This window comes from Heterodontus francisci, chromosome 15 (genome assembly GCF_036365525.1).
Source record: "Heterodontus francisci isolate sHetFra1 chromosome 15, sHetFra1.hap1, whole genome shotgun sequence".
Taxonomy (NCBI): Eukaryota; Metazoa; Chordata; class Chondrichthyes; order Heterodontiformes; family Heterodontidae; genus Heterodontus; species Heterodontus francisci.
In genome coordinates, this window is record NC_090385.1 from 2361266 (window position 1) to 2388142 (window position 26877).

Sequence of the window (26877 nt, forward strand, 5' to 3'; positions counted from 1 at the left end):
TTGTCATGGGTGATTTTAATCTGCATATTGACTGGACAAATCAGATTGGCAGAGGTAACAAGGAAGACAAATTTGTAGAGTGCATCAGGGATTGTTACTTAAAGCAATACATTGCAGAACCTACCCGGGAACAGGCTATTTTAGATCTAGTAATGTGTAATGAGGTAGGATTAATAAGAGATATCGTAGTTAAGAATCCTCCATGGGGTAGCGATCATAACATGGTAGATTTTCAAATTCAGTTTGAGGGCGAGCAATTCGGGTCTCAAACCACTGTCCTCAAACAAGGGCTAAACAGAGGTATGGAGAAAGAGTTGTCTAAAGCGGGCTGGGAAATAGACTAAGGGGAAAGTCAGTGAATGAGCAGTGGCAGACAGTTATGCAGATATTTCATAACGCTCAGCAAAAATGTATCCCGGTCAAAAAGGACTCAATGAGAAGGATGAACCGCCAGTGGTTAACAAAGGCAGTCAAGGGGAGTATCCAATCAAAAACTAAGGCCTACAAAGTGGTGAAAACTAGTGGTAGGTCAGAGGATTGGGAATTTTTCTTTTTAGGAATCAGCAGCAGATGACTAAAAAGCGAATAAAGAGGGAGAAAATTGATTATGAATGTAAATTGGCAAGAAATATAAAAACAAACAGCAAGAGCTTCTACGGGTATATAAAAGGAGAGAAGCTAAAGTGAGCGTGGGACCCTTGGAGGATGCGACTGGACAACTGATAACGGGGAACAGGGGAATGGCAGATAATTTAAACCATCAGTCTTCGTGGTGGAGGACACTATAAACATCCCACAGATATCAGATAAGCAAGGAGTTAATGGGAGGAAAGATCTTGTAACAGCCTCTATCACAAGGGACAAATAAACTAATGGGACTAAAGGCAGACAAGTCGCCAGGACCTGATGGCCTGCACCCAAGGGTTTAAAAGGGAGTGACTGCAGAGATAGTGGAGGCATTGGTCGAAATATTCCAGAACTCACTGGATTCTGGGAGGGTCCCAGCGGATTGGAAAACCACTAATGTGACACCCCTGTTCAAGAAGGGAGGGAGACAAAAAGCAGGAAACTATAGACCAGTCAGCCTAACATCGGTCATTGGGAAAAAGCTAGAGTCCATTAAGGAAGAAATAGCAGAATATTTAGAAAAGCTTAGCGCAATCAAGCAGAGTCAACAGTTTTGTGAAAGGGAAATCATGTTTGACAAATTTGCTAGAGTTCTTTGGGCGGCACAGTGGCGCAGTGGTTAGCACCGCAGCCTCACAGCTCCAGGGACCCGGGTTCGATTCCGGGTACTGCCTGTGTGGAGTTTGCAAGTTCTCCCTGTGTCTGCGTGGGTTTTCACCGGGTGCTCCGGTTTCCTCCCACAAGCCAAAAGACTTGCAGGTTGATAGGTAAATTGGCCATTATAAATTGTCACTAGTATAGGTAGGTGGTAGGGAAATATAGGGACAGGTGGGGATGTTTGGTAGGAATATGGGATTAGTGTAGGATTAGTATAAATGGGTGGTTGATGTTCGGCACAGACTCGGTGGGCCGAAGGGCCTGTTTCAGTGCTGTATCTCTAATCTAATCTAATCATATAACAAGCAGAGTTGATAAAGGGGTAGTGTACATGTAGTGTATTTTGATTTCCAGAAGGCATTCGATAAGGTGCACATAAAAGATTATTGCACAAGATAGGAGCTCACTGTATTGGGGGTAATGTATTAGCACGGATTGAGATAAAAACAAGAAATGCTGGATCACTCAGCAGGTCTGGCAGCATCTGTGGAAAGAGAAGCAGAGTTAACGTTTCGGGTCAGTGACCCTTCTTCGGAACTTGCAAATATTAGAAATGTAAAAGGTTTTAAGCAAGTAAAGCGGGGGTGGGGCAAGAGATAACAAAAGAGGTGTTGATAGGACAAGCTCAAGAGAATAGCTGACCAGAAGGTCATGGAACAAAGGCAAACAATATGTTAATGGTGTGTTGAAAGACAAAGCGTTAGTACAGAGAGAGTATTAACGGACTGAAAACTGAACAACCACACTTACAAACATGAAAAAAAAGTGGGTAGCAAACTGAACAGCCCTTCTGATATGTCTTCCTTTTTCCTCAACGAGGATTCTCCCCCCCACCCCCACATTATGGTTGACAGGGCCCTCAACCATGTCTGGCCCATTTCCCCCACCTCTACCCTCACCCTTCCTCTCCCTCCCAGAACCGAGACAGGATTCCCCTTGTCCTCACTTTCCACCACTTCCGTCACCTCCAGTATGATGCCACTACCAAACGCATCTTTTTTTAAATTCATTTATGAGATGTAGGCATCACTGGCCAGGCCAGTATTTATTGCCCATCCCTAATTGCCCTTGAGAAGGTGGTGGTGAGCTGCCTTCTTGAACCGCTGCAGTCCATTTGGGGTAGGTACACCCACAGTGCTGTTAGGAAGGGAGTTTCAAGATTTTGAACCAGTGACAGTGAAGGAACGGTGATATAGTTCCAAGTCAGGATGGTGTGTGACTTGGAGGGGAACTTGCAGGTGGTGGTGTTCCCATGTATTTGCTGCCCTTGTCCTTCTAGTTGGTAGTGGTTGCGGGTTTGGAAGGTGCTGTCTAAGGAGCCTTGGTGCATTGCTGCAGTGCATTGGTAGATGGTACACACTGCTGCCACTGTGCGTCAGTGGTGAAGGGAGTGAATGTTTGTAGGTGGGGTGCCAATCAAGGGGGCTGCTTTGTCTTGGATGGTGTCGAGCTTCTTGTTGGAGCTGCACCCATCCAGGCAAGTGGAGAGTATTCCATCACACTCCTGACTTGTGCCTTGTAGATGGTGGACAGGCTTTGGGGACGTCAGGAGGTGAGTTACTTGCCTCTGACCTGCTCTTGTAGCCACGCTATTTATATGGCTACTCCTGTTCAGTTTCTGGTCAATGGTATCCCCTAGGATGTTGATAGTTGGGGAATCAGTGGTGGTAATGCCGTTGAATGTCAAGGGGAGATGGTTAGATTCTCTCTTGTTAGAGATGGTCATTGCCTGGCACTTGTGTGGCGCAAACATTACTTGCCACTTATCAGCCCAAGCCTGGATATTGTCCAGGTCTTGCTGCATTTCTACACGGACTGCTTCAGTTTCTGAGGAGTTACGAATGGTGCTGAACGTTGTGCAATCATCAGTGAACATCCCCACTTCTGACCTTATGATTGAAGGAAGGTCATTGATGAAGCAGCTGAAGATGGTTGGGCCAAGGCCTCTCCCCTCTCTTCCCCTGTCAGCATTCCGAAGCGATCGTTCCCTCCGTGACACCCTCGTCCACTCCTCCATTACCCCCACCACCTCGTCCCCTTCCCACGGCATCTTCCCCTGCAATCGCAGGATGTGTAATACCTGCCCATTTACCTCCTCTCTCCTCACTATCCCAGGCCCCAAACACTCCATTCAGGTGAAGCAGCGATTTACTTGTACTTCTTTCAATGTAGTATACTGTATTCGCTGCCCACAATGTGGTCTCCTCTACATTGGGGAGACCAAGCGCAGACTGGGTGACCGCTTTGTGGAACACCTCCGCTCAGTCCGCAAGCAGGACCCTGAGCTTCCGGTTGCTTGCCATTTCAACACTCCCCCACCCCACCCCCCCCCCCCCCCCCCCACCGCCCTGCTCTCATGCTCACATCTCTATCCTGGGATTGCTGCAGTGTTCCTGTGAACATCAACGCAAGCTCGAGGAACAGCATCTCATTTACCAATTAGGCACACTACAGCCTGCCGGACTGAACATTGAGTTCAATAATTTCAGAGCATGACGGCCCCCCATTTTACTTTTATCTTTAGTTATGTTTTTTTTTTTTAATATTTTTTTGTTTATTTTGTTTTATTTCATCTTAGTTTGTTCAGTTTGCTTACCCACTTTTTTTCATGTTTGTGCTTGTGGCTGTTCAGTTTTCAGTCCATTAACACTCTCTCTGTACGAATGCTTTGTCTTTCAACACACCATTAACATACGGTTTGTCTTTGCTCCATGACCTTCTGGTCAGTCATTCTCTGTGACCTTGTCCTATCAACACCTCCTTTTTTGTTAGACCGCATTTGTTGACAACGCGAACGGTAGGTGGCGCTGTTGTGGCACATGCGCAAATACAGCATGTGCCACGAAAACGTCACAGATTGCGACTGTTGCAGCTGCCAGGACTAAAGATGGCGCTGCTCAAAGAATCACACAGAGGCAACCTAACGAACACGTGGCAGTATACAATGGCCGGAGTGAGAGAGCAGCGCGGGGGCCGGGGAGAGCAGCGCGGGGGCCGGGGAGAGCAGCGCGGGGGCCGGGGAGAGCAGCGCGGGGGCCGGGGAGAGCAGCGCGGGGGCCGGAGAGAGCAGCGTTGAGGGTGTTGGTGGGGGGGGGGGGGGGGCGGGGGGAAGAGAGGGAGAGGGGGGCGGAAGAGAGGGAGGGGGGGGAACAGCGGGAGTGGGGGTGTGGGGGAGAGTGGGGGGGGAGCAGCGGAGCGGAAGAGGAGTGCCTTTTTCTGTTCATGCGCCAGAAACACAACAGCAAAAGACTTACCGGCCAGTCCCTGGACCCGGCGACACCGAGGTCTTCGCACACTCGCTCCCCGCAGCTCTCTACGACCTCTCGCATTCGGCCCTCTCCATTCAGCCGTTCCCTCCAGCTGCGGATGCCCAATCCAGTTGCTTCTCCCCTACTTCTCCACAGTACTTCAGGCATTGCAACTGTCTGGTCCCTGCATTTTGCATGCTCCCTCTCCCCACCCCTCCACCCCTCCCTCTACCCCCCTACCTCCACCCCTCCACCACAGTTGAATATCTGAAGTGCAGTTGCAAAGTCGGGGAAATAGCATGCAAAACAAAGCCTCAACAATTCTGGGGTTAATTATTGAGAAGTTTTATTAAGTTCATTAAGCATCCGAGGCACTGCTGTGCATGGATACATGAGTGTTGTGTCCAGCATTCCCGTTAGACAGACAGGCCGAGTCTCTGCTATGCACAGCTAAAGAGATTGTTCCTGGAGAGCCTTGTGGTGAATGAACGCTTGGCTCTCTATTCCACTACTGTATTGTCCATGTGAAAAAGGCAAAGTCACAAGAGTCTGAGCTCAGTCTATTCTTGTTGAATGTTCCCCAAACGCATCCCAATGTGCACTCCCAATTCATCCATAAATGCAATGTTCCTTTCCACATCGTGATGAGCTCCACAGCATGATCCAGTTGCCTTCGTTGCTTGAATGCTGACCGTAAGTCTCGAGGATTGTTTTCTCGACGGCATGTTTTACATGAAAAGAAATAAAGCAAATCAGAGTCAGAGCTTCCCTCCCTCCATCCACTGAAGTTACTATTGTGCACATCTTTTTAAGTTCTGCAGTGAAACGAAAGTGACCGTTAAGACGGTAGGTTGCAGCACATGTACTGCCTGCACACAGCAAGTCACAACAGGGACTGGAGAACATGCGGTGGCCCAGACAATGGAAATGTTTTCAAAGCAACTTACAAAGGCAGAGCAACTTACCTTGGAACAATCTCCTGTGTCAAATAAAAATGAAGCAAGTCTCCAAAACGAATAAATAATTCAGATAAAATGCGAGAAAATGCCCGACGAAACCTCTCCTCCTTCCACCTTCAAAAAGTCGCGCCGAAGCTTTGACGCATGCGCAGAGGCCAAACTGGCGCGTTGCCCGAGGAAGACGACGCAACGCGATGATGTCATCTGCGCATGCGCAAAGCGTCTGTGGCAAGTCGGACCGCGGCGCATGCGCAGAGATCAGGAGACCGCCTGCACATGTGCGCACCGCGGCGCATCCTGATGACGTCGGCGATGACGAAGCGTTGTCATGAATCACTTTGTTTTTGTTATCTCTTGCCCCACCCCCGCTTTACTTGCTTAAAACCTTCCACATTTCTAATATTTGCCACTTCTAGAGAAGGGTCACTGACCCGAAACGTTAACTCTGCTTCTCTCTCCACAGATGCTGCCAGACCTGCTGAGTGGTTCCAGCATTTCTTGTTTTTATTTCAGATTTCCATCATCCGCAGTATTTTGCTTTTATTATTATGTAATATATCCAAATTTGCTGACGATATAGATGGGAGGGCATGTTGTGATAAGGACATAAGGAATCTGCATGGGGATATAGATAGATTGAGTGAGTGGACAAAAACTTGGCAGATGGAGTTTAATGTCGGAAAATGTGAGGTCATGCACTTTGGTAGGAAGAATCAAAAGGCAGATTATTATTTAAATGGAGAGAGACTCCAAAAAAGTGCAGCACAGAGGGATCTGGGTGTTCTTGTGCATGAAACACAAAAGGTTAGCATGCAGGTGCAGCAAGTAATTAAGAAGGCAAATGGAATTTTGGCCTGTATTGCTAGGGGGTTGGAGTTTAAAAATAGGCAAGTCTTGTTACAACTGTACAGGGTGTTGGTGAGGCTGCACCTGGAGTAATGTGTGCAGTTTTGGTCCCCGTATTTAAGAAAGGATATACTGGCATTGGAGGCAGTTCAAAAAAGATTCACTAAGCCAATTTCTGGGATGAATGGATTGACTTATCAAGAACGGCTAAACAGGTTAGGCTTTTATGAATTAGAATTGAGAAGAATGAGGGGTGATCTTATTGAAACGTACAAGATTCTGAGGGGGCTTGACAGGGTAGATGTTGAGAAGATGTTTCCACTGGTGGGGGAATCTCGAACTAGGGGACATAGTTACAGAATAAGGGGACACTCATTTAAAACTGAGACGCGAAGGAATTTCTTCTCTCAGAGGGTAGTGAATGTCTGGAATTCTCTACCCCAGAGAGTTGTGGAGGCTAGATCACTGAAAGTATTTAAAGCGGAGATAGATAGATTTTTGAAATATCGGAGAGTTAAGGGCAATGAGGAGCTGGCACGATAGAGGAGTTGAGGTCTGGGGCACAGCAGCCATGGTCATATTGAATGGCAGGGCAGGCTTGAGCGGCCGAATGGCCTCCTCCTGCTCCCATTTCTTATGTTCTTATGTTAGTTGATCTTGGCTCGGGGTTAGCTCTCTCTCACTCTCTGTTACGAGCTCACAGGACAACAGCCTTGCTTCAACTGTGTCTTTTAATGAACTGACTGTGATGGCTGCCTCCAGTCAGAGTGCCTTATGGTAGAGGTCACATGACTATGGCAAGCCAGGAGGCACATTGGTATAGTATTGCATTTCTATCCCAAACATCCCCCTTTTTTTACAAAAAAAAGGAAAATTTGTATGCATTATCACTGACACTGTGAGTTGCCCAAGTTACCCACTATTCACACAACTATTCCCATGCATTAGCAGTTCATCATTCTTGTCAGTTTCTGCACATGCATTGCACACATAGTCATTAAATCATGCTGGTCTCTTAGTGGTGCTCATGTGCGTTGTCATTGGTTGTTCATCAGATTGATTTTCCTTCTCTGATGAGTGTCGTTCCCTTGTCACTTGTTGCTGCGGTAACTGTTGTTCCATTTCCGTTGTTGGGGTGCTGTGAACCTCTGGGGCTGATGGTTGTTCTATGGTCTGTGCACTTGGTAAGTTCTTATCTTGCTGATTGGCCACCTGCGGTGAACAGCTTTTCCAGTGCGCGTGTGTCTGCGATTCTGACGGTTATTTCTGGTCATTCACTGCCACCGAATAAGATCAAAGTGACAACTGCTCTGTGCAGGTCCCAAGTTGCCACTTGGGCTGACTCTTGTTGAGCGCATTAAAGGTTTGTATCCTGACTGGCTCTCCACTGCTCAATTCTGGCAATGGTTTGGCAATTTTGACAAAATGAAATTTGGCTTTCTGCCATTCCACCTTGATTTTGTCTGCCTGCACCTCGGGCGCCTGAGCAGACAACTGCCAGATCATCCTCTTCCTCGTTGCCTCAATGACTCACGTCACCTTGTGACTGGCAAAGGCATTCTCGTTCCAGCGCTGGCGCCCACTCCTGTAGGCCATCTCTTGGGTTTTCACTTCATTAATTGGAGGTCAGGGCTTTTGCGAGGCCTTCTCCTCTGTAACTTCTTCTGCCTTAATTATCTGCTCTGTTTTTATTTTCTTCTTTTTCATTGCTTTCTTCCTCAAACCCGACTCAATTCCTTGGTGGCTTGCATGGAAGATGCTAAAGCATCTGTTTTTGAATGTTGAGGGTTACCAGTGCAAGCTTTAGACTGGCTCCAGCTGAGATGAGTGGCTTTTGCTTGTTGTCTATGATTAGGAACTCCAGATCTTCGTTCTTGTCATTGCATTGGGCTCTCAGAGTAACTTGTCCTCTTGGCACTAGTATGGTGCCATCATACAGCCTCAACCTTACTTTTGAGGGCTTCATTTTTGGATCATAATGTTGAGCACTTTGTACAGGTCTATGAAGGTCATGATGTTGCAGGACACACCAGTGTCTATCTGGCACTTTATGTTGACTTGATATTCTCCTTCTGCAGTCATCATTCCAACAGTCACAAACCATTTATCACCAATCCACCTGACTGATAGTGATTGGTCAGAATCTTCAGCTGACATCTCTTCAGTGTTCATCTGTACCTGCTTGTTGTACTTCCTTCTAGCCAAACACTTGTGTGCAGGATGATTCAGCTTCTTACAGTGAGAACTGCTTTCCCCACGCTGGACACACCTTCTTTTCCTTTGTGTGATGACCTCTGCAGCATTTGCAGTCGGCCTTTTGTCCGTGATTTTTCTGCCCTTTCGGCCAGGAATGTCCATCAGCATAATACAGGGCCTGGTCTGTTTGCCATGAATATGCTCTAACTTCTGATTTACAACCTCAGCATTTCTGCACACGTCGATCGTTTTCCTGAGAGTCAGTTTATTCTCTCTCAGTAGACGTGCTCTCACTACGGAATCTCTCATGCCTAATACAAACCTGTCTTTCATTAGATCATCTTTTAGTTGCACAAATTCACAGGATTCTGTGAGCTGTGTTAATGCAGTCACATCAGTCTTCTCTATTGAGAATACAAGTAACATCCCAGTATTCGCTAAAAGCCAGGAAATGGGAGGGAGGAACTCAAGAAAATTACAATCACCAGGGAAGTAGTACTGAACAAATTGTTGGACCTGCGGGCTGACAAGTCCCCAGATCCTGATGGACTTCATCCTAGGGTCCTAAAAGAAGTGGCTAGTGAGATAGTTGATGCGTTGGTTTTAATTTTCCAAAATTCCCTAGATTCAGGGAAGGTTCCATAAGATAGCAAAATAGTGAATGTTATTCAAAAAGGGAGGGAGACAGAAAGCAGGAAACTACAGGCCAGTTAGCTTAATATCTGTCTTAAGGGAAATGTTAGAAGCTATTATTAAAGATATTATAGCAGGGCATCTAGAAAAACTCAAGGTAACCAGGCAGAGTCAACATGGATTTGTGAAAGGGAAATCATGTTTAACCAATTTATAGGAGTTCTTTGAGGGAGTTACATGTACTGTGGATAAAGAGGAACCAATGGATGTACTATACTTAGATTTCCAGAAGGCATTTGATAAGGTGCCACATCAAAGGTTATCTCAGAAAATAAAAGCTCATGGTGTAGGGGGTAACATATTGGCGTGGAGAAAAGATTGACTAACTAACAGGAAACAGAGGGACATGTGGGGATGTGGTAGGAATATGGAATTAGTGTAGGATTAGTATAAATGGGTGGTTGATGGTCGGCACAGACTCGGTGGGCCGAAGGGCCTGTTTCAGTGCTGTATCTCTAAACTAAAAGAGTTGGCATAAATGGGTCATTTTCTGGTTGGCAAGATGTAACAAGTGGCGTGCCACAAGGATCAGTGCTGGGGCCTCAACTTATAACAATTTATATAAATGACTTAGATGAAGGGGCCGAAGGTATGGTTGCTAAATTTGCTGATGATACAAAGATAGGTAGGAAAGTAACTTGTGAAGAGGACATAAGGGGGCTACAGAGGGATATAGATAGGTTAAGTGAGTGGGCAAAGATCTGGCAAATGGAGTATAATGTGGGAAAATGTGAAATTGTCTACTTTGGCAGGAAGAATAAAAAAAGAAGCATATTATCTAAATGGTGAAGGATTGCACAGCTCTGAGATGCAGAGGGATCTGGGAGTCCTAGTGCATGAATTGCAAAAGGTTAGTATGCAGGTTCAGCACGTAATTAGGAAAGCTAATAGAATGTTATTGTTTATTGCGAGGGGAATTGAATACAGAAGTAGGGAGGTTATGCTTCAGTTATACAGGGCATTGGTGAGACCACATCTGGAGTACTGTGTACAGTACTGGTCTCCTTATTTAAGGAAGGATGTAAATGCGTTGGAGGCAGTACAGAGAAGGTTTACTAGACTAATACCTGGAATGGGTGGGCTGTCTTGCGAGGAAAGATTGGACAGGCTCGGCTTGTATCCTCTGGAGTTTAGAAGAGTAAGAGGCGACTTGATTGAAATATATAAGATCCTGAGGGGTCTTGACAGGGTGGATGTGGACAGGATGTTTCCCCATGTGGGAGAATCTAGAATTAGGGGTCACTGTTTAAAAATGAAGGGTCGCCCATTTAAGACAGAGATGAGGAGAAATTTTTTCTCTCAGAGGGTCGTGAGTCTTTGGAATTCTCTTCCTTAAAAGGCAGTGGAAGCAGAGTCTTAGGATATTTTTATGGTAGAGGTACATAGATTCTTGATAAGCAAGGGGGTGAAAGGTTATCGGGGGTACCTGGAAATGTGGAGTAATCAGTTCAGCCATGAACTTGTTGAATGGCAGAGCAGGCTCGAAGGGCCAAGTGGCCTACTCCTGCTCCTAATTCGTATTTTCGTATGTTCGTGCATATTAAGCAACAAACTCTTATTCACCTTGGGCCCTAATATTGAACACATACCATTCATAAGTTACATTCACTTGGGGTTCAAAGCCTTCAAGGCTTTCAAAATTTCTGCTGTCCATTTTATATGTTCTTCAGAGAGATTTAGGGTGGAAAACTCTTTTTAACAGTCTCTCCCCAACAGTGATAGAAGTGTAGCTATGTGTAACTGCTTTGGTTTGTTAATTAAATCTGTCGCAATTTCATAATTTTGCCATTGTGAGTGGAAAAACTGCCAGTTCTGTTTCATATCATCTTTCATTTCGACCAGCGCAGGCAGAGAAAATTTGCAGCCGTTGTCTTACCCTGTGCTTTCAGCTATTTCTTTGTTTCTTTTCTGTGGCTTCCTGTGGCTTTTAGCAACTTTTAGCAGTTGTGACCATTGCTGTGGCCTTTGTTCCATGGCTGTGCTTCTTCACCACTCAGTCTCAGCTCCACTCTGACACCATGTTACGAGCTCACAGGACAACAGCCTTGCTTCAACTGTGTCTTTTAATGAACTGACTGTGATGGCTGCCTCCAGTCAGAGTGCCTCATGGTAAAGGTCACATGATTACAGAAAGCCAGGAGGCACATTGGTATAGTATTGCATTTCTATCCCAAGCACTCTCTCTCTCTGAGTCAGGAGCTTGTGGGTTCAAGTTCCACTCTAGAGACTTGAATATATAATCCAGGCTGACACTCCACTGCAGTACTGAGGCAGCACTGCATTGTCAGAGGTGCTGTCTTTCAGATGAGACATTAAACCGAGGCCCCGCCTGCCCTCTCAGATGGATGTAAAAGATCCCACAACACTGTTATGAAGAAGAGTAGGGGAGTTGTCCCTGGTGTCCTGGCCAATATTCATCCCTCAATCAACTTCACTAAAAAAAGATTATTTGGTCATTATCACAGTGCTGTTTGTGAGATCTTGCCATGTGCAAATTGGCTGCCCCGTTTCCTACATTACAATAATAACTATGCTTCAAAAAGTACTTCATTGTCTGTAAAATGCTTTGAGATGTCTGAAGGTTGTGAAATGCAAGTCTTTCTTTTTAAAAATACACAGTGACCTTTTTGATTATGCTCCAAGCTCCCTGTCTGCCTCCTGTTGTTTCCTGCCCGGGAAAGGTAAACTCAATATTATATTGTTTGCACTGGTGGGTTTGGTGATGGGGTCAGTGATGGAGCTAATGATGGGGGCTGGGGAGGGCGGTCAGTGATGGGTCAGGGGTCGGGGGTCAGTGGTGGTTTTGGTGATGGGGTCAGTGATGGAGCTGATGATGGGGGCTGGGGAGGGCGGTCAGTGATGGGTCAGGGGTCGGGGGTCAGTGGTGATTTTGGTGATGGGGTCAGTGATGGAGCTGATGATGGGGGCTGGGGAGGGCGGTCAGTGATGGGTCGGAGCTCAGTGGCGGGTTTGTGATGGGGGCAGGGTTGGTGTTGGGGTCAGTGGCCAGTGATGGGGGTCGAGGGTTAGTGATGGGGATCGGGGTCAGTGGTGATTGGGAGTCAGTATTGGGGTCAAGGGTCAGTGATGGGGTTGAGTGTCAGTAATGAGGGTCAGGGGTCGGGGTCAGTGATGGGGGTCAAGACCAGAGATGGTTTGGGGTCAGTATTAGGGGTCGGGGTCAGTGATGGATTTGGGGGTCATAGAAACATTGGACCATAGGAGCAGGAGTAGGCCATTCAGCCCATCGAGCCTGCTTCACCATTCAATACGATCATGGCTGAACATCCACTTCAATGCCTTTCCCCACACTATCCCCATATCCCCTTATGTCATTGGTATTTAGAAATCTGTCAATCTCTGCTTTAAACATACTCAATGACTGAGCTTCCACAGCTCTCTGGGGTAGAGAATTCCGAAGATTCACAACCCTCTGAGTAAAGAAATTTCTCCTCATCTCTGTCCTAAGTGGCTTCCCACTTATTTTGAAACTGTGTCCCCTGGTTCTAGACTACCCAACAGGGGAAACATCTTAGCTGCATCTCCCCTGTCTATCACTTTTAGTATTTTGTATGTCTTCAAAGTTCTAGAGAATACAGGCCCAGTTTCCCCAATACAGGGGAGCTGGTGGTGTAGTGGTAATCTCACTAGACTAGTAACCCAAAGCCCAGGCTAATGCTCTGGGGACATGGGAAGGTGAAATTTGAATTCAATTAAAAAATCTGGAATGAAGTCCTGCAACAAGAATTTAGGGAGCTAGGTAGCAGATTAAAAAGCAGGACCTCAAAGGTTGTAATCTCTGGATTACTCCCAGTGCCACGTGCAAGTGAGTATAGGAATAGGAGGATCGAGCAGATGAATGTGTGGCTGAGGAGATGGTGCAGGAGGGAGGGCTTTAGGTTCCTGGATCACTGGTTGTTTTTCTAGCAAAGGTGGGACCTGTACAAGTTGGACGGGTTGCACCTGAACCGGAACGGGACCAACATCCTTGCTGGGAGGTTTGCTATTGCTGTTGGGGGGAGGTTTAAACTAATTTGGCAGGGGGATGGGATACAGAGTGGAGGTACAGTAGGGGGTGATGCACAGTCAAATATAGAAGAGAAACTGAGTCAGTCTGGAAGGCAGAGCAAATATAGATCTGTTAAGGCAGAAGTGAATAATGCAAGACAGGATTGCATCTATTTCAATGCAAGGAGTCTTACCAGTAAGGCAGATGAAATGAGGGCATTGATTAGCACATGGTTCTGTGCTGCATAACTCTATGACTCTATGACTATGAGTGCTGCACTGTTGGTGGGTCAGTACTGAGGGAGCACTGCACTGTTGGTGGGTCAATACTGAGGGAATGCTGCACTGTTGCTGGGCCAGTACTGAGGGAGTGCTGCACTGTTGGTAGGTCAGTACTGAGGGAGTGCTGCACTGTTGGTGGGCCAGTACTGAGGGAGCACTGCACTGTTGGTGGGTCAATACTGAGGGAATGCTGCACTGTTGCTGGGCCAGTACTGAGGGAGTGCTGCACTGTTGGTAGGTCAGTACTGAGGGAGTGCTGCGCTGTTGGTGGGTCAGAACAGAGGGAGCGCTGCACTGTTGGTGGGTCAGTACTGAGGGCATGCTGCGCTGTTGGGTCAGTACTGAAGGAGCGCTGCACTGTTGGTGGGCCAGTACTGAGGGAGCGCTGCACTGTCGGAGGGTCAGTACTGAGGGAGTGCTGCGCTGTTGGAGGGTCAGTACTGAGGGAGTGCTGCACTGTTGGAGGGTCAGTACTGAGGGAGTGCTACGCTGTTGGAGGGTCAGTACTGAGGGAGTGCTGCGCTGTTGGAGGGTCAGTACTGAGGGAGTGCTGCGCTGTTGGTGGGTCAGTACTGCGGGAGTGCTGCACTGTTGGAGGGTCAGTACTGAGGGAGTGCTGCGCTGTTGGTGGGTCAGTACTGAGGGAGTGCTACGCTGTTGGAGGGTCAGTACTGAGGGAGTGCTGCGCTGTTGGAGGGTCAGTACTGAGGGAGTGCTGCGCTGTTGGTGGGTCAGTACTGAGGGAGTGCTGCACTGTTGGTGGGTCAGTACTGAGGGAGTGCTGCACTGTTGGTGGGTCAGTACTGAGGGAGTGCTGCGCTGTTGGAGGGTCAGTACTGAGGGAGTGCTGCGCTGTCGGTGGGTCAGTACTGAGGGAGTGCTGCACTGTCGGAGGGTCAGTACTGAGGGAGTGCTGCACTGTCGGAGGGTCAGTACTGAGGGAGTGCTGCACTGTCGGAGGGTCAGTACTGAGGGAGTGCTGCACTGTCGGAGGGTCAGTACTGAGGGAGTGCTGCACTGTCGGAGGGTCAGTACTGAGGGAGTGCTGCACTGTCGGAGGGTCAGTACTGAGGGAGTGCTGCACTGTCGGAGGGTCAGTACTGAGGGAGTGCTGCACTGTCGGAGAGTCAGTACTGAGGGAGTGTTGCACTGTTGTGAAGGCTTTCAGTTGCTCTCCTGGCCAGCATTTATCTCTTCACCAAACACCACCAAAATGGTGCATTTCTCTCATTTCTGTTTGTGGGATCTTACTGTTTACAAATTAACTGTTGCATTTGCTTGCAAAAGAACAGTCACCACACTTTGACTGCAAAGCACTTTGAGAAATTGTGACATTATGAAAGTTGTGTAAATAAAGTCAGTATTTCGTTTTGAAAGAATCTCAATCGTCTTTTTGCTGCAGCTCTAACACAAAGCTGTTAGATTGAGTTTATTTTATTTATAGATACAGCACTGAAACAGGCCCTTCGGCCCACCGAGTCTGTGCCGACCATCAACCACCCATTTATACTAATCCTACACTAATCCCATATTCCTACCAAACATCCCCACCTGTTCCTATATTTCCCTACCACCTACCTATACTAGTGACAATTTATAATGGCCAATTTACCTATCAACCAGCAAGTCTTTTGGCTGTGGGAGGAAACCGGAGCACCCGGAGAAAACCCACGCAGGCACAGGGAGAACTTGCAAACTCCACACAGGCAGTACCCGGAATCGAACCCGGGTCCCTGGAGCTGTGAGGCTGCGGTGCTAACCACTGCGCCGCCCAATTATGTAGAATTTACAGCAACACAAACAGGCCATTTGGGCCAACCAGTCCATGAGCCTCCTCCCGCCCCCTACTTCCTCTCACCCTATCACCATATCCTTCTATTCCTTTCTCCCTCTTGTGTTTATCCAGCTTCCATTTAAATGTATCTATACTATTCACCTCAACCACTCCCTGTGGTAGTGAGTTCCACATTCTCACCACTCTCTGGGTAAAGACGTTTCTCCTGAATTCCCCATTGGATAATTTTATTTTTATTTAGGGCTTTTTAGATTCTTCACCGGGATAACTAACTGCTGTATTGAGAGGAACTAACTCTTACATGACAAAAATGTCACTTCTAAAGGAGTTAGTGATTTGTTGATTGAGGAATGAGTGACAGTAGTTTCACTGTCAGCAGGAGATTGCAGCTGTTATTTCACTCTGACACATATAACTAGATCTATCTGTATTACAAAGGGCAGCCAAACCAGGCAGAGCCCCTAACTCTCCAATTACAAACTTCCAGCATGAACCCCCCACTATTTTATTTATAAATCGGTTATGAGTCAAATGGCAATCTCCCGTTCTATATATATTTTGTACAGCCAGTCTGAGTGTCAGATAGTTGAAGCATTGCCCTGACTCTCAACAGGACAGAAACAGCTTTGAAAGGCAAGCTATTTGAGGGAGCTTTCTGAACCATTTAATGGTGATTCACCTGAATATATTTGTGCTTTGGCAAGTGCACACATCTCCCTGGGTCACGCAGCGTCTGACCAAGGAGGCAGATGCTGTGAATGACAGGTGAGCAGTAACATCTGTCCACATGTTGCCTGATGTCCTGTTCAGGACATTGCAGATTTAGTTGTCTCCTAAGCCCATGTGCCAGCGGATGGCTGGGCAGGTACACTGAGGGCTAAATGTGTATTTATTAAACTTGTTCCCATGACATGGGCACAGTTATTGCCCATTCCCCATCACTCTGACAGATATTAATGAGCCAAATAAACTTTTACTGTTTTCATGATCAAAATTATTCTGCTACCAGATTTATTGTTAATAGTTTTCAGGTGGTGGGGATTAACTGGAGACTCTCCTGTGCTGATATATTTCAGAGCAGACAGTAAGAGGGTTGTTGGGTTTGCACGATATGTAATGTGTGTCTCTGTAAATAAAAGCTTGTCAGTGAATAAAGATCAGGCTCCAAATTCTATCCTTCACTACCAGGCTATCTGCATTTTCACATCTATTCGATTTCATCACTTGTCATTGTTGGGATTTGAGCTTCCTGGTCTCACACTTGCCAGAACCCTCAGCATTAGACCCCATCACTGAATCCCAACACTGATTCCTGACCCTATTACTGACCCCTGACCCCCATCACTGACACCAACTCCTAATACTGACCACTGACCCCAGCCCCATAACTGACCCCTGACCCCATCACTGACCCCCAAACCCTATTACTGACCCCTGACCCCATCACTGACACCAACTCCTAATACTGACCCCCAACACTGACCCCTGACCTCAGCGCCATCACTGACACCAACTCCTAATACTGACCCCTGACCCCCAGCCTCATCACTGACCCCGACATTCAAACCCATCACTGACAGAGATGAGGAGGAATTTCTACACAGAGGGTAGTGAAACGTTGGAACTATACCCATGAGAGTTGTGGAAGCTCAGTCATTGAGTATATTCAAGACAAAGATTGATAGATTTCTAGATATTAAAGATATCAAGGGATCTGGGGATAGTGCAGGAAAACGGCCTGTATTTTTTTATTTGTTCGTGGGATGTGGGCATCGCTGGCTAGGCCAGCATTTATTGCCCATCCCTAATTGCCCTTGAACGGAGTGGCTTGCTAGGCCATTTCAGAGGGCAGTTAAGAGTCAATCACATTGCTGTGGGTTCAGATGGGTTTTACAATAATAGATAGAGATACAGCACTGAAACAGGCCCTTCGGCCCACCGAGTCTGTGCCGACCATCAACCACCCATTTATACTAATCCTACACTAATTCCATATTCCTACCACATCCCCACCTGTCCCTATATTTCCCTACCACCTACCTATACTAGGGGCAATTTATAATGGCCAATTTACCTATCAACCTATAATGGTTTCATGGTCACCATTAGACTAGCTTTTAGAGTCATAGAGTTATACAGCACAGAAACAGGCCCTTCGGCCCATCGTGTCTGTGTTGGCCATCAAGCACCTAACTATTCTAATCCCATTTTCCAGCACTTGGTCCGTAGCCTTGTATGCTATGACGTTTCAAGTGCTCATCTAAATACTTCTTAAATGTTGTGAGGGTTCCTGCCTCTACCACCCTTTCAGGCAGTGTGTTCCAGATTCCAACCACCCTCTGGGTGAAATTCTTTTTCCTCATATCCCCCCTAACCCTCCTGCCCCTTACCTTCAATCTATGTCCCCTGGTTATTGACCCCACCACTACGGGAAAAAAATGTTTCTTCCCATTTACCCTATCTATGCCCCTCAATCATGTCCCCCCTCAGCCTTCTCTGCTCTAAGGAAAACAACCCTAGCCTTTTCAGTCTCTCTTCATAGCTGAAATGCTCCAAGCCCAGGCAACATCCTAGTGAATCTCCTCTGCACCCTCTCCAGTGCAATCACATCCTTCCTATAGTGTGGTGCCCAGAGCTGTACACAGTACTCCAGCTGTGGCCTAACTAGCATTTTATACAGCTCCATTAAAATCTCCCTGCTCTTATATTCTATGCCTTGGCTAATAAAGGCAAGTATCCCATATGTCTTCCGAGCCACCTTATCTACCTGTGCTGCTGTCTTCAGTGATCTATAGACAGGTCCCTCTGACTCTCTGTACTTCCTAAGGTCCTACCCTCCATTGTATATTCCCTTGCCTTGTTAGTCCTCTCAAAATGCATCACCTCACACTTCTCACGATTAAATTCCATTTGCCACTGCTCCGTCCATCTTACCAGCCCATCTATATCGTCTTGTAATCTAAGGCTTTCCTCCTCACTATTTACGACACCACCAATTTTGTGTCACCTGCGAACTTACTGCTCATACCTCCTGTATTCTCGTCTAAATCATTAATGTACACGACAAACAGCAAGGGTCCCAGCACCGATCCTTGTGGTACACCACTGGTCACAGGCTTCCACTCGCAAAACAACCCTCGACCATCACCCTCTGCCTCCTGCCACTAAGCCAATCTTGGATCCAATTTGCCAAATTGCCCTGGATCCCATGGGCTCTTAATTTCTTAACCAATCTTCCATGTGGGACCTTATCAAAAGCCTTACTGAAACTCCCTCAGTGCTGGCCCTCTGACAGCACAGCACTCCCTCAGTGCTGACCCTCCGACAGTGCAGCACTCCCTCAGTACTGACCCTCCGACAGTGCAGCACTCCCTCAGTACTGACCCTCCGACAGTGCAGTGCTCCCTCAGTACTGACTCTCCGACAATGCGGCACTCCCTCAGTACTGACCCTCTGACAACGCAGCACTCACTCAGTACTGACCCTCCGACAGTGCAGTGCTCCCTCAGTACTGACTCTCCGGCAGTGCAGCACTCCCTCAGTACTGACCCTCTGACAGTGCAGCACTCCCTCAGTACTGACCCTCTGACAATGCAGCACTCCCTCAGTACTGACCCTCTGACAGTGCAGCACTCCCTCAGTACTGACCCTCTGACAGTGCAGCACTCCCTCAGTACTGACCCTCTGACAGTGCAGCACTCCCTCAGTACTGACCCTCTGACAACGCAGCACTCCCTCAGTACTGACCCTCTGACAGTGCAGCACTCCCTCAGTACTGACCCTCTTACAACGCAGCACTCCCTCAGTACTTACCCTCTGACAACGCAGCAATCCCTCAGTACTGACCCTCTGACAACGCAGCACTCCCTCAGTACTGACCCTCTGACAACGCAGCACTCCCTCAGTACTGCAATGACATGTCATCCTAGATGGTGGTCTCAAGTGCTGGTGACAGTTTGCCCCTATTAGTCTGATCCAGAGGGAACGGTCTACCATTGAGCCAAGGAAATCTTAGAGAATCCAACTGATATTTTAAGCTCTTGTGACTTTGTCTCGTTTAGCTTCACCATTTATTGTAACATTCATTCATTGGACTTCGAGCCAAAGCATTTGAGATAGCATCAAACCTAATAGTTTAGGGTGTCCCCTTGTGATATTTCCTGTGGACTTTCAGTAACCTGTTGCTGACTCCTCATTGTCCTGGTCACATTGGGGCAGAATGTTGCTGAGAGATTCTGCAATTTTGATATTTACTTCAGGCTCCACATAAGGATTTACAGAAGTTTCTAGGGAGAGGAAAGTCAGTAAAGGGGAACAGTGCAGTGAAATCGAGGATTAAATTGGAAAAATAATTATCTATCTATTTCACCCCCATCATATTCATTGGGTGGGTGGGATTGGGAAGATGGGATCAGTTAAATAGGGTCTTATGGAATTGTGAGGGATTGGATGGGGTGGGTCAGTGAGATTGGGTGGATTTTAGGGGGTGGGTGGGGTTAATATTCCAGTATGGGTGACCACACTGGACTTTTGATGTCAGGCCATGAATGGATAATAATCACATTGACCTGTGACCAAACTGCTGAGGATGTGTCTCCAAACTTTCAGACAATTGATTAAAGCAAAGGCCAGAATGATTTAAATCACACGTCTCATGTTGAGGGAGATCTGTAATCGGGGGTGGGGGGGGGGGATCTGTAATCGGGGGGAGAGATCTGTAATCGGGGGGAGAGGTCTGTAATCGGGGGGGGGGAGTCTGTAATCGGGGGGGAATCTGTAATCGGGGGGGGGTGGGATCTGTAATCGGGGGAGAGATCTGTAATCGGGGGGGGGGGGGGATCTGTAATCGGGAGAGAGATCTGTAATCGGGGGAGATCTGTAATCGGGAGAGAGATCTGTAATCGGGGGGGGGGGGGGATCTGTAATCGGGGGAGAGATCTGTAATCGGGGGGGGGGGATCTGTAATCGGGGGGAGATCTGTAATCGGGAGAGAGATCTGTAATCGGGGGGGGGGATCTGTAATCGGGGGGGGGAGATCTGTAATCGGGGGGGGGGGATCTGTAATCGGGAGAGAGATCTGTAATCGGGGGGGGGGGATCTGTAATCGGGAGAGAGATCTGTAATCGGGGGGGGGGGGGGGTGGGATCTGTAATCGGGGGGAGAGGTCTGTAATCGGGGGGAGATCTGTAATCAGGAGAGAGATCTGTAATCGGGGGGGGGGATCTGTAATCGAGGGGGGAGATCTGTAATCGGGGGGGGATCTGTAATCGGGGGGGGATCTGTAATCGGGGGGAGAGGTCTGTAATCGGGGGGAGAGGTCTGTAATCGGGGGGAGAGGTCTGTAATCGGGGGGAGAGGTCTGTAATTGGGGAGAGATCTGTAATCGGGGGGAAATTGTCAGATTGAATTTACTTTCCTGAAATGAAGAAAACAAGAGCAGCCTGGAGACAAAATAAGGCTCAGGGTGTCTGTCCCAGTGTATAGAAACGACAGGTAAACTAATCTGAGGCAACATTCAGATTTCAGAAATAAAACCTTTGTATGTTACATCTCCATGTTAATATATCTTTAAAATAGGGCCCAATAAATGTAGAGTGAAGAGGCCTGGGTGTAGAGTATGTTAGTGATCAGTTGCTGGAAGGTGGGATATGGGGAAGGGGGTGGTGCTCCCAGACACTGAGTTAATCTCAGTCTGCAGGAGAGTGAAGACAGTTTCAGTCAAAGTTTGCTCTGCTTGCCATTTGATTTGTGAATATCTGAGAGAATAAGTTAAAAGTTTACATAAGTTAAAAGTTTGTTATTACAAACAGGAGGATTAATGCAGCAGAATAGGAGAGACCATCACAATATGATCATCCTCAGTGAGAGCAACTGGAGAGATTAGTCTGAGTCACCAAACATCTGTTACAATGAGGTTTGATGTAATTTCCTCTTTATGTAACAAAAGCAAGCTCTGAACAGACAGGAGCAGCTTCAGGCAGGAGCCTTTCAGCCCATCCACATAGAGCAGCTAGTAGAATGGGCAGACAAGTGGCAGATGGAATTTAATACTAACAAGTGTCAGGTGATGCATTTTGACAGAAGGGACAGGATGAGGCAATATAGACTTAATGGCACAGTTCTAAAGAGTGTACAGGGACAGAGGGACCTGGGGCTGCATGTACATTGATCTTTGAAAGTGGCAGGACATATTGAGAGAGCATATGGGATCTTGGGCTTCATAAACAGAGACATTGAGTACAAAAGCAGGGAAGTTATGCTGAACCGTTATAAAGCTCTGATTAGGCCCCAACTGGAGTATTGCATCCAGTTCTGATCACCTCACTTCGGGAAGGATGTGAGGGTCCTTGAGAGGGTGCAGAGGAGATTTACCAGAACGGTTCCAGGGATTGAGGATTTTAGTTACAAGGGTCGGTTGGAAAAGCTGGGGTTGTTTCCTTAGAACAAAGGAGATTTAGGAGAGATTTAAATAGAGGTGTACAAGATTATGGCAGGCTCAGATAAGTTAGACAAGAAAAAACTGTTCCCATTAACAAATGGTACAAGGACTAGGAGACACAGATTGTAGGTTTTGGGCAAGAGATGCAGAGGGAATATGAGGAAGAACTTTTTTTTGCACAGCGGGTGGTAATGACCTGAAACGTGTTGTCTGCGAGTGTGGTAGAAGTGGAGACAGTCAGTGATTTCAAAAGGAAATTGTTTGGGCACTTGAAGAAAATAAACTTGCAGGATTACGGGGATCAAGCAGGGGAGTGGGACTGACTTGATGGGCCAAATGGCCTCTTTCTATGCTGTAAATGCTCTCGGACTTTATGACCTATCTCAGTGTTTGCCTGGTGTATTTCTACTAACCCTGAATCCCATTTGTTGACCAGACCCTATCTATATTTTTCCGGTCCAGCCAGAGGGGGATTGGCAATGATCTACAATGAAATTACTTCCACTAATAGTCATAGATCAGTTTTAGTGATACTGACTCCTGAACCCGTGAAGTAATGCAGGAATGTTAACCAGGAGCCTGATCCAATCCCCAGCTCTTTCTTGCTGAAATACCTAAAATGGTAAATGGTGTGGAGTGGGATTAAAGGTTTTTTCAGAAGGGGCTGGGATCTGTTGTCCACTTACTGTATTAATAGCTCGCTTGGCAAATGAGAGAGAATGAGGTAATTAAGTGAGTGGAGAGAGTTCTCTGTCTCTGAAGGAAGTGTGAAGACTGGTTAAAGAATGGCTTTCCACAGGAGCCCAGGTACTCTCTGACTTTAACTTAGTGCTGAGCCATTGTTTCAATTGCATTTTTTAACAGTTTAATGTAAAACATGAGAAATACTGTCTGTGGGTTTTATTGGGAACAATCTGTGCTGTGGGATGTTTCAAATATTTTAATCCTTATGAGATATTTCTACTGCTTCAGTTTTGAGTCTGTTGCCTAAACAACCAGGTTAATGATGCTAGTGAACATTTAACTTATTGGCCTGACATTCCTCCATCGTTAGTTTAACAGAGTTAACCTGTTTAAATGGGTTAATGTCTTTCTGCTAAAAAGCAGCTGATGAATCTTCCTGGGTTCACCTGAAGTCTGAGCTCCATCTGAGCAGTATTGTAACTCGATCATAAGTTCCAATATTTTGAATTAAACAGCAAAGTTCAGAATGATGATAAACTCTCTGTACAACACAGAGCACTGTCATCAGACTGGGGACTGGAGTTATACTGCAGCTGGTGCCTTCTTGTAACAGGCAGAGAGTCTGAGCAATTGTCAGCATCAATCGATTTCTCCAGGGACAAGAAGATTTGACCTGGCCCTGTTTACATTTTCTATTTTGTAATGTGCAATTGCAAATAGATGTTAAGTCAGTGATTCCAGAGGATAACTGAGACAGGAGACTATGGTTCCAGTAACAAAGACCCTTAAACTCAAGTTCTTAGGAAAAGTAAACATAAAGTTTCATTTTAAAGGATGGTTTTAATGTTTTTATTAGCAGTGATTGAGTCGTCATTCCGGCAGCCTCACACTCACTCCCTGATTCCTCTTCGCAGGGGTTAAGTGGGAGCAGCTGAAGATAAATGAAGGAAATTTTTAATCAGGGGGCAATTTAAAAAAAAATAAACACATGACATTCCCTCAGTGTCAAAGTTCAATCACAGAGATTGGTAACTTACTGTGGGACCTGTACCCCAGTGAGAGTCAGTGTGTGTGGGACCCGAACCCCAGTGAGAGTCAGTGTGTGTGGGACCCGAACCCCAGTGAGAGTCAGTGTGTGTGGGACCCGAACCCCAGTGAGAGTCAGTGTGTGTGGGACCCGAACCCCAGTGAGAGTCAGTGTGTGTGGGACCCGAACCCCAGTGAGAGTCAGTGTGTGTGGGACCCGTACCCCAGTGAGAGTCAGTGTGTGTGGAACCCGTACCCCAGTGAGAGTCAGTGTGTGTGGGACCCGAACCCCAGTGAGAGTCAGTGTGTGTGGGACCCGAACCCCAGTGAGAGTCAGTGTGTGTGGGACCCGAACCCCAGTGAGAGTCAGTGTGTGTGGGACCCGTACCCCAGTGAGAGTCAGTGTGTGTGGGACCCGAACCTCAGTGAGAGTCAGTGTGTGTGGGACCCGAACCTCAGTGAGAGTCAGTGTGTGTGGGACCCGTACCCCAGTGAGAGTCAGTGTGTGTGGGACCCGTACCCCAGTGAGAGTCAGTGTGTGTGGGACCCGAACCCCAGTGAGAGTCAGTGTGTGTGGGACCCGTACCCCAGTGAGAGTCAGTGTGTGTGGGACCCGAACCCCAGTGAGAGTCTGTGCACTGGGAGTGAGAAAAATACAGCACTCTTGTGTTTACAGATACAAACCTGCAGAGACAATAGCATTTTGTCTAAGAGTAAATTGATCAAAATAGTTCGTTTTCATTTTTAATTTTCTCTTGCTTTTTGGTAAAATATTTTGAAAAATCAGAAAGAATTTCATGTTGGATGATGTAGTGAGGATTAATAACCTCTTCATCAGTGATATCCAGTGAATGGTTTGTGCTGGGCTCTGCCATTTGTAGTTCATTATTGGGATTTATTTTTACACCACTTTTATTACATTTATTTAATTGCTGCTCTGTTACTTCCTGAGTCTTCTCCACGTGCAGTCAGCACTTCATAAATCATTTAAAATGTGTGAATGGAGATGAAGATTTGAGAAGTACATACGAACATACGAACTAGGAGCAGGAGTAGGCCATTCGGCCCCTCGAGCCTGCTCCATCATTCTATAAGATCATGGCTGATCTGTTTGTGGACTCAACTCCACTTTCCTGCCTACCCCCAATACCCTCCAACTCCCTTGTTTGTCAAGAATCTGTCTCCCTCTGCCTTAAAACATTCAATGACCCTGCCTCCACCGCTCTCCAGGGAAAAGAGTTCCATAGACTCACAACTCTGAGAGAAAAAAATTCTCCTCATCTGTCTTAAATGAGAGATCTAATTTCAGTCTCTCCCACAAGGGGAAACATCCTTTCAGCATCCACCCTGTCAAGTCCCCTCAGGGTCTTATATGTTTCAATAAGATCATCTCTCATCCTTCTATATCCATGAAAAGGGATATAGATTGGTTAAATGAGTGGGCAAAAATTTGGCAAATTCAGTATAATGTGGGAAAATGTGAACTTGTTCACTTTGGCAGGAAGAATAGAAAAGTAGAATATTATTTAAATAGAGAGAGATTGCAGAACTCTGCGGTACAGAGGGATCTGGGTGTCCTGGTACATGAATCACAAAAGGTTGGTGTGCAGATACAGCAAGTGATTAGGAAGGCAAATGGAATGTTGTTGTTTATTGCAAGGGAATGGAATATAAAAGTAGGGATGTTTTGCTGCACTTTTATAGGTTATTGGCCAGACCACATCTGGAGTCCTGTGTACAGTTTTGGTCTCCTTATTTGATAAAGGATATAAATGCGTTAAAGGCAGTTCAGAGAAGGTTCACTTGACTGATTCCTGGGATGAAGGGGTTATCTTAGGAAAGGTTGAACAGGTTGGCTATTTATCCTTTGGAGTTTTGAACTGACGACCATACGAACTAGGAGCAGGAGTCGGCCATTTGGCCCCTTCATTCTGAAGAGCCTGTTTCTGAGCTGTATTACGCTATGACTCTATATAGTCTCACCAATGCCCTGTACAATTGTAGCAAAACATCTCTATTTTTATACTCCATTCCCCTTGCAATAAACAACAACATTCCATTGGCTTTCCTAATCACTTGCTGTACCTGCAGACTAACTAACTTTTTGTGTTTTGTGTACTCGGACACCTTCTGCATCTCACAGTTCTGCAATCTCTCACCATTTAAATAATATGCTGCTTTTCTATTCTTCTGGCCAAAGTGGACAAGTTCACACTTTCTCACATTTGACTCCATCTGCCAAATCTTTGCTCACTCACTTAACCTATCTATATCCCTTTGAGGATTCCTTATGTCCACTTCACAACTTACTCTCCTACCTATCTGCTGTCGATGGCTCCTCCAGTGTTGATTAACCTAAACACTCGGTACCTTCGCAGACTGGGCTCCGTAGGAGACTCGCTTAGTCTAATGTGTGTGTGTGTCATTTTACTCAGTCTGCTGTGTTTTCTGTACCTGGCTGGGTTTTTGTAGTAATTGCCAGTGATAGACATTGGCAAATGCTGTGTGTGTGAATTGAGGCATCAGTAATGTGCCTGGTTTATGTTACTCAAACCTAATAAATGTGGAGGGTGTGTTTAATCTTACAACAAACAGTAAAAACATGGAGACAGGCTGAAGATTTGTTACAATCTGTGCTAAAGGTCTGCTCGGGTATGAAATTGAAACCCGAACCGGGCCCGAGTCCTTTGATTTTTTTTCCCGCACCCAACCCGACCATCGTAGTTAAAGTTAGTTAATTAGACACTTAATTAAAGTTAATGATATCAAACATACCTTGTCCAAATGTTATGATCCTCCGTTCCAGCAGCAGGCTATTCCTGCAGAATCGTGCAGAAGTTCCCTCCCTGAGCAAGGCAGCATTGTGTCCGCATCCAGCCCGACCCGACCTGAGCCTGACACATCGTCTGGTCTGGTCTGGTCTGGTTCGGGTCAGGTCGGAAAGCCACGCTTTTATCTGTGCTGTCACCAAACAAAACGGGAGCAGAATCCATTCCAGAAGAAAGAGGAATGTAACTTTCTACAGATTGCAGCGACTGCCTCCAGACCAGAGGATTTATTAAAACAATGCAATTTACTTTAATGTGAGAATCCGAGACCCATTTAATTTATCCAGAATCCAGACGGCTCCTGGAAAAGCAAAGTAGCAAAAATGATCAGTTGAATTAAGCAACATAAAAATCGTAGGAGAGGAAGATCTTAAACAAAAAGAGTCTTCATCAGTTCAGTTCAGAGGATTGAATTATTAAAACAGTAGGTTCTATATAAAGGAAGAACTCCTATTTATATCTGTCCTTTTTTAATCAATGACCATCCCAAAGCATTTCCCATTCAGTGTTTGCTTCCTCTCTCTCACATGTCAATTGCCACACTCAAATAAAGTAGGGAGAGAAATGGGCAACTTCTAGGATGGGATAG

At 46.4% G+C, this 26877-nt stretch overlaps 1 protein-coding gene across 1 annotated transcript in view; it reads left to right on the top strand.

Annotated features, from left to right (window-relative positions):
- Window positions 1-22470: 22470 nt before the first annotated feature.
- LOC137377467 (four and a half LIM domains protein 1-like) overlaps window positions 22471-26877 on the top strand; it is a 28183-nt gene continuing 23776 nt past the window's right edge. The window contains exon 1 of the mRNA XM_068047077.1: window positions 22471-22557. Within this exon, the coding sequence (XP_067903178.1) occupies window positions 22536-22557 (22 nt within the window). The 5' untranslated portion in view covers window positions 22471-22535. The remainder of the gene's footprint in view (window positions 22558-26877) is intronic.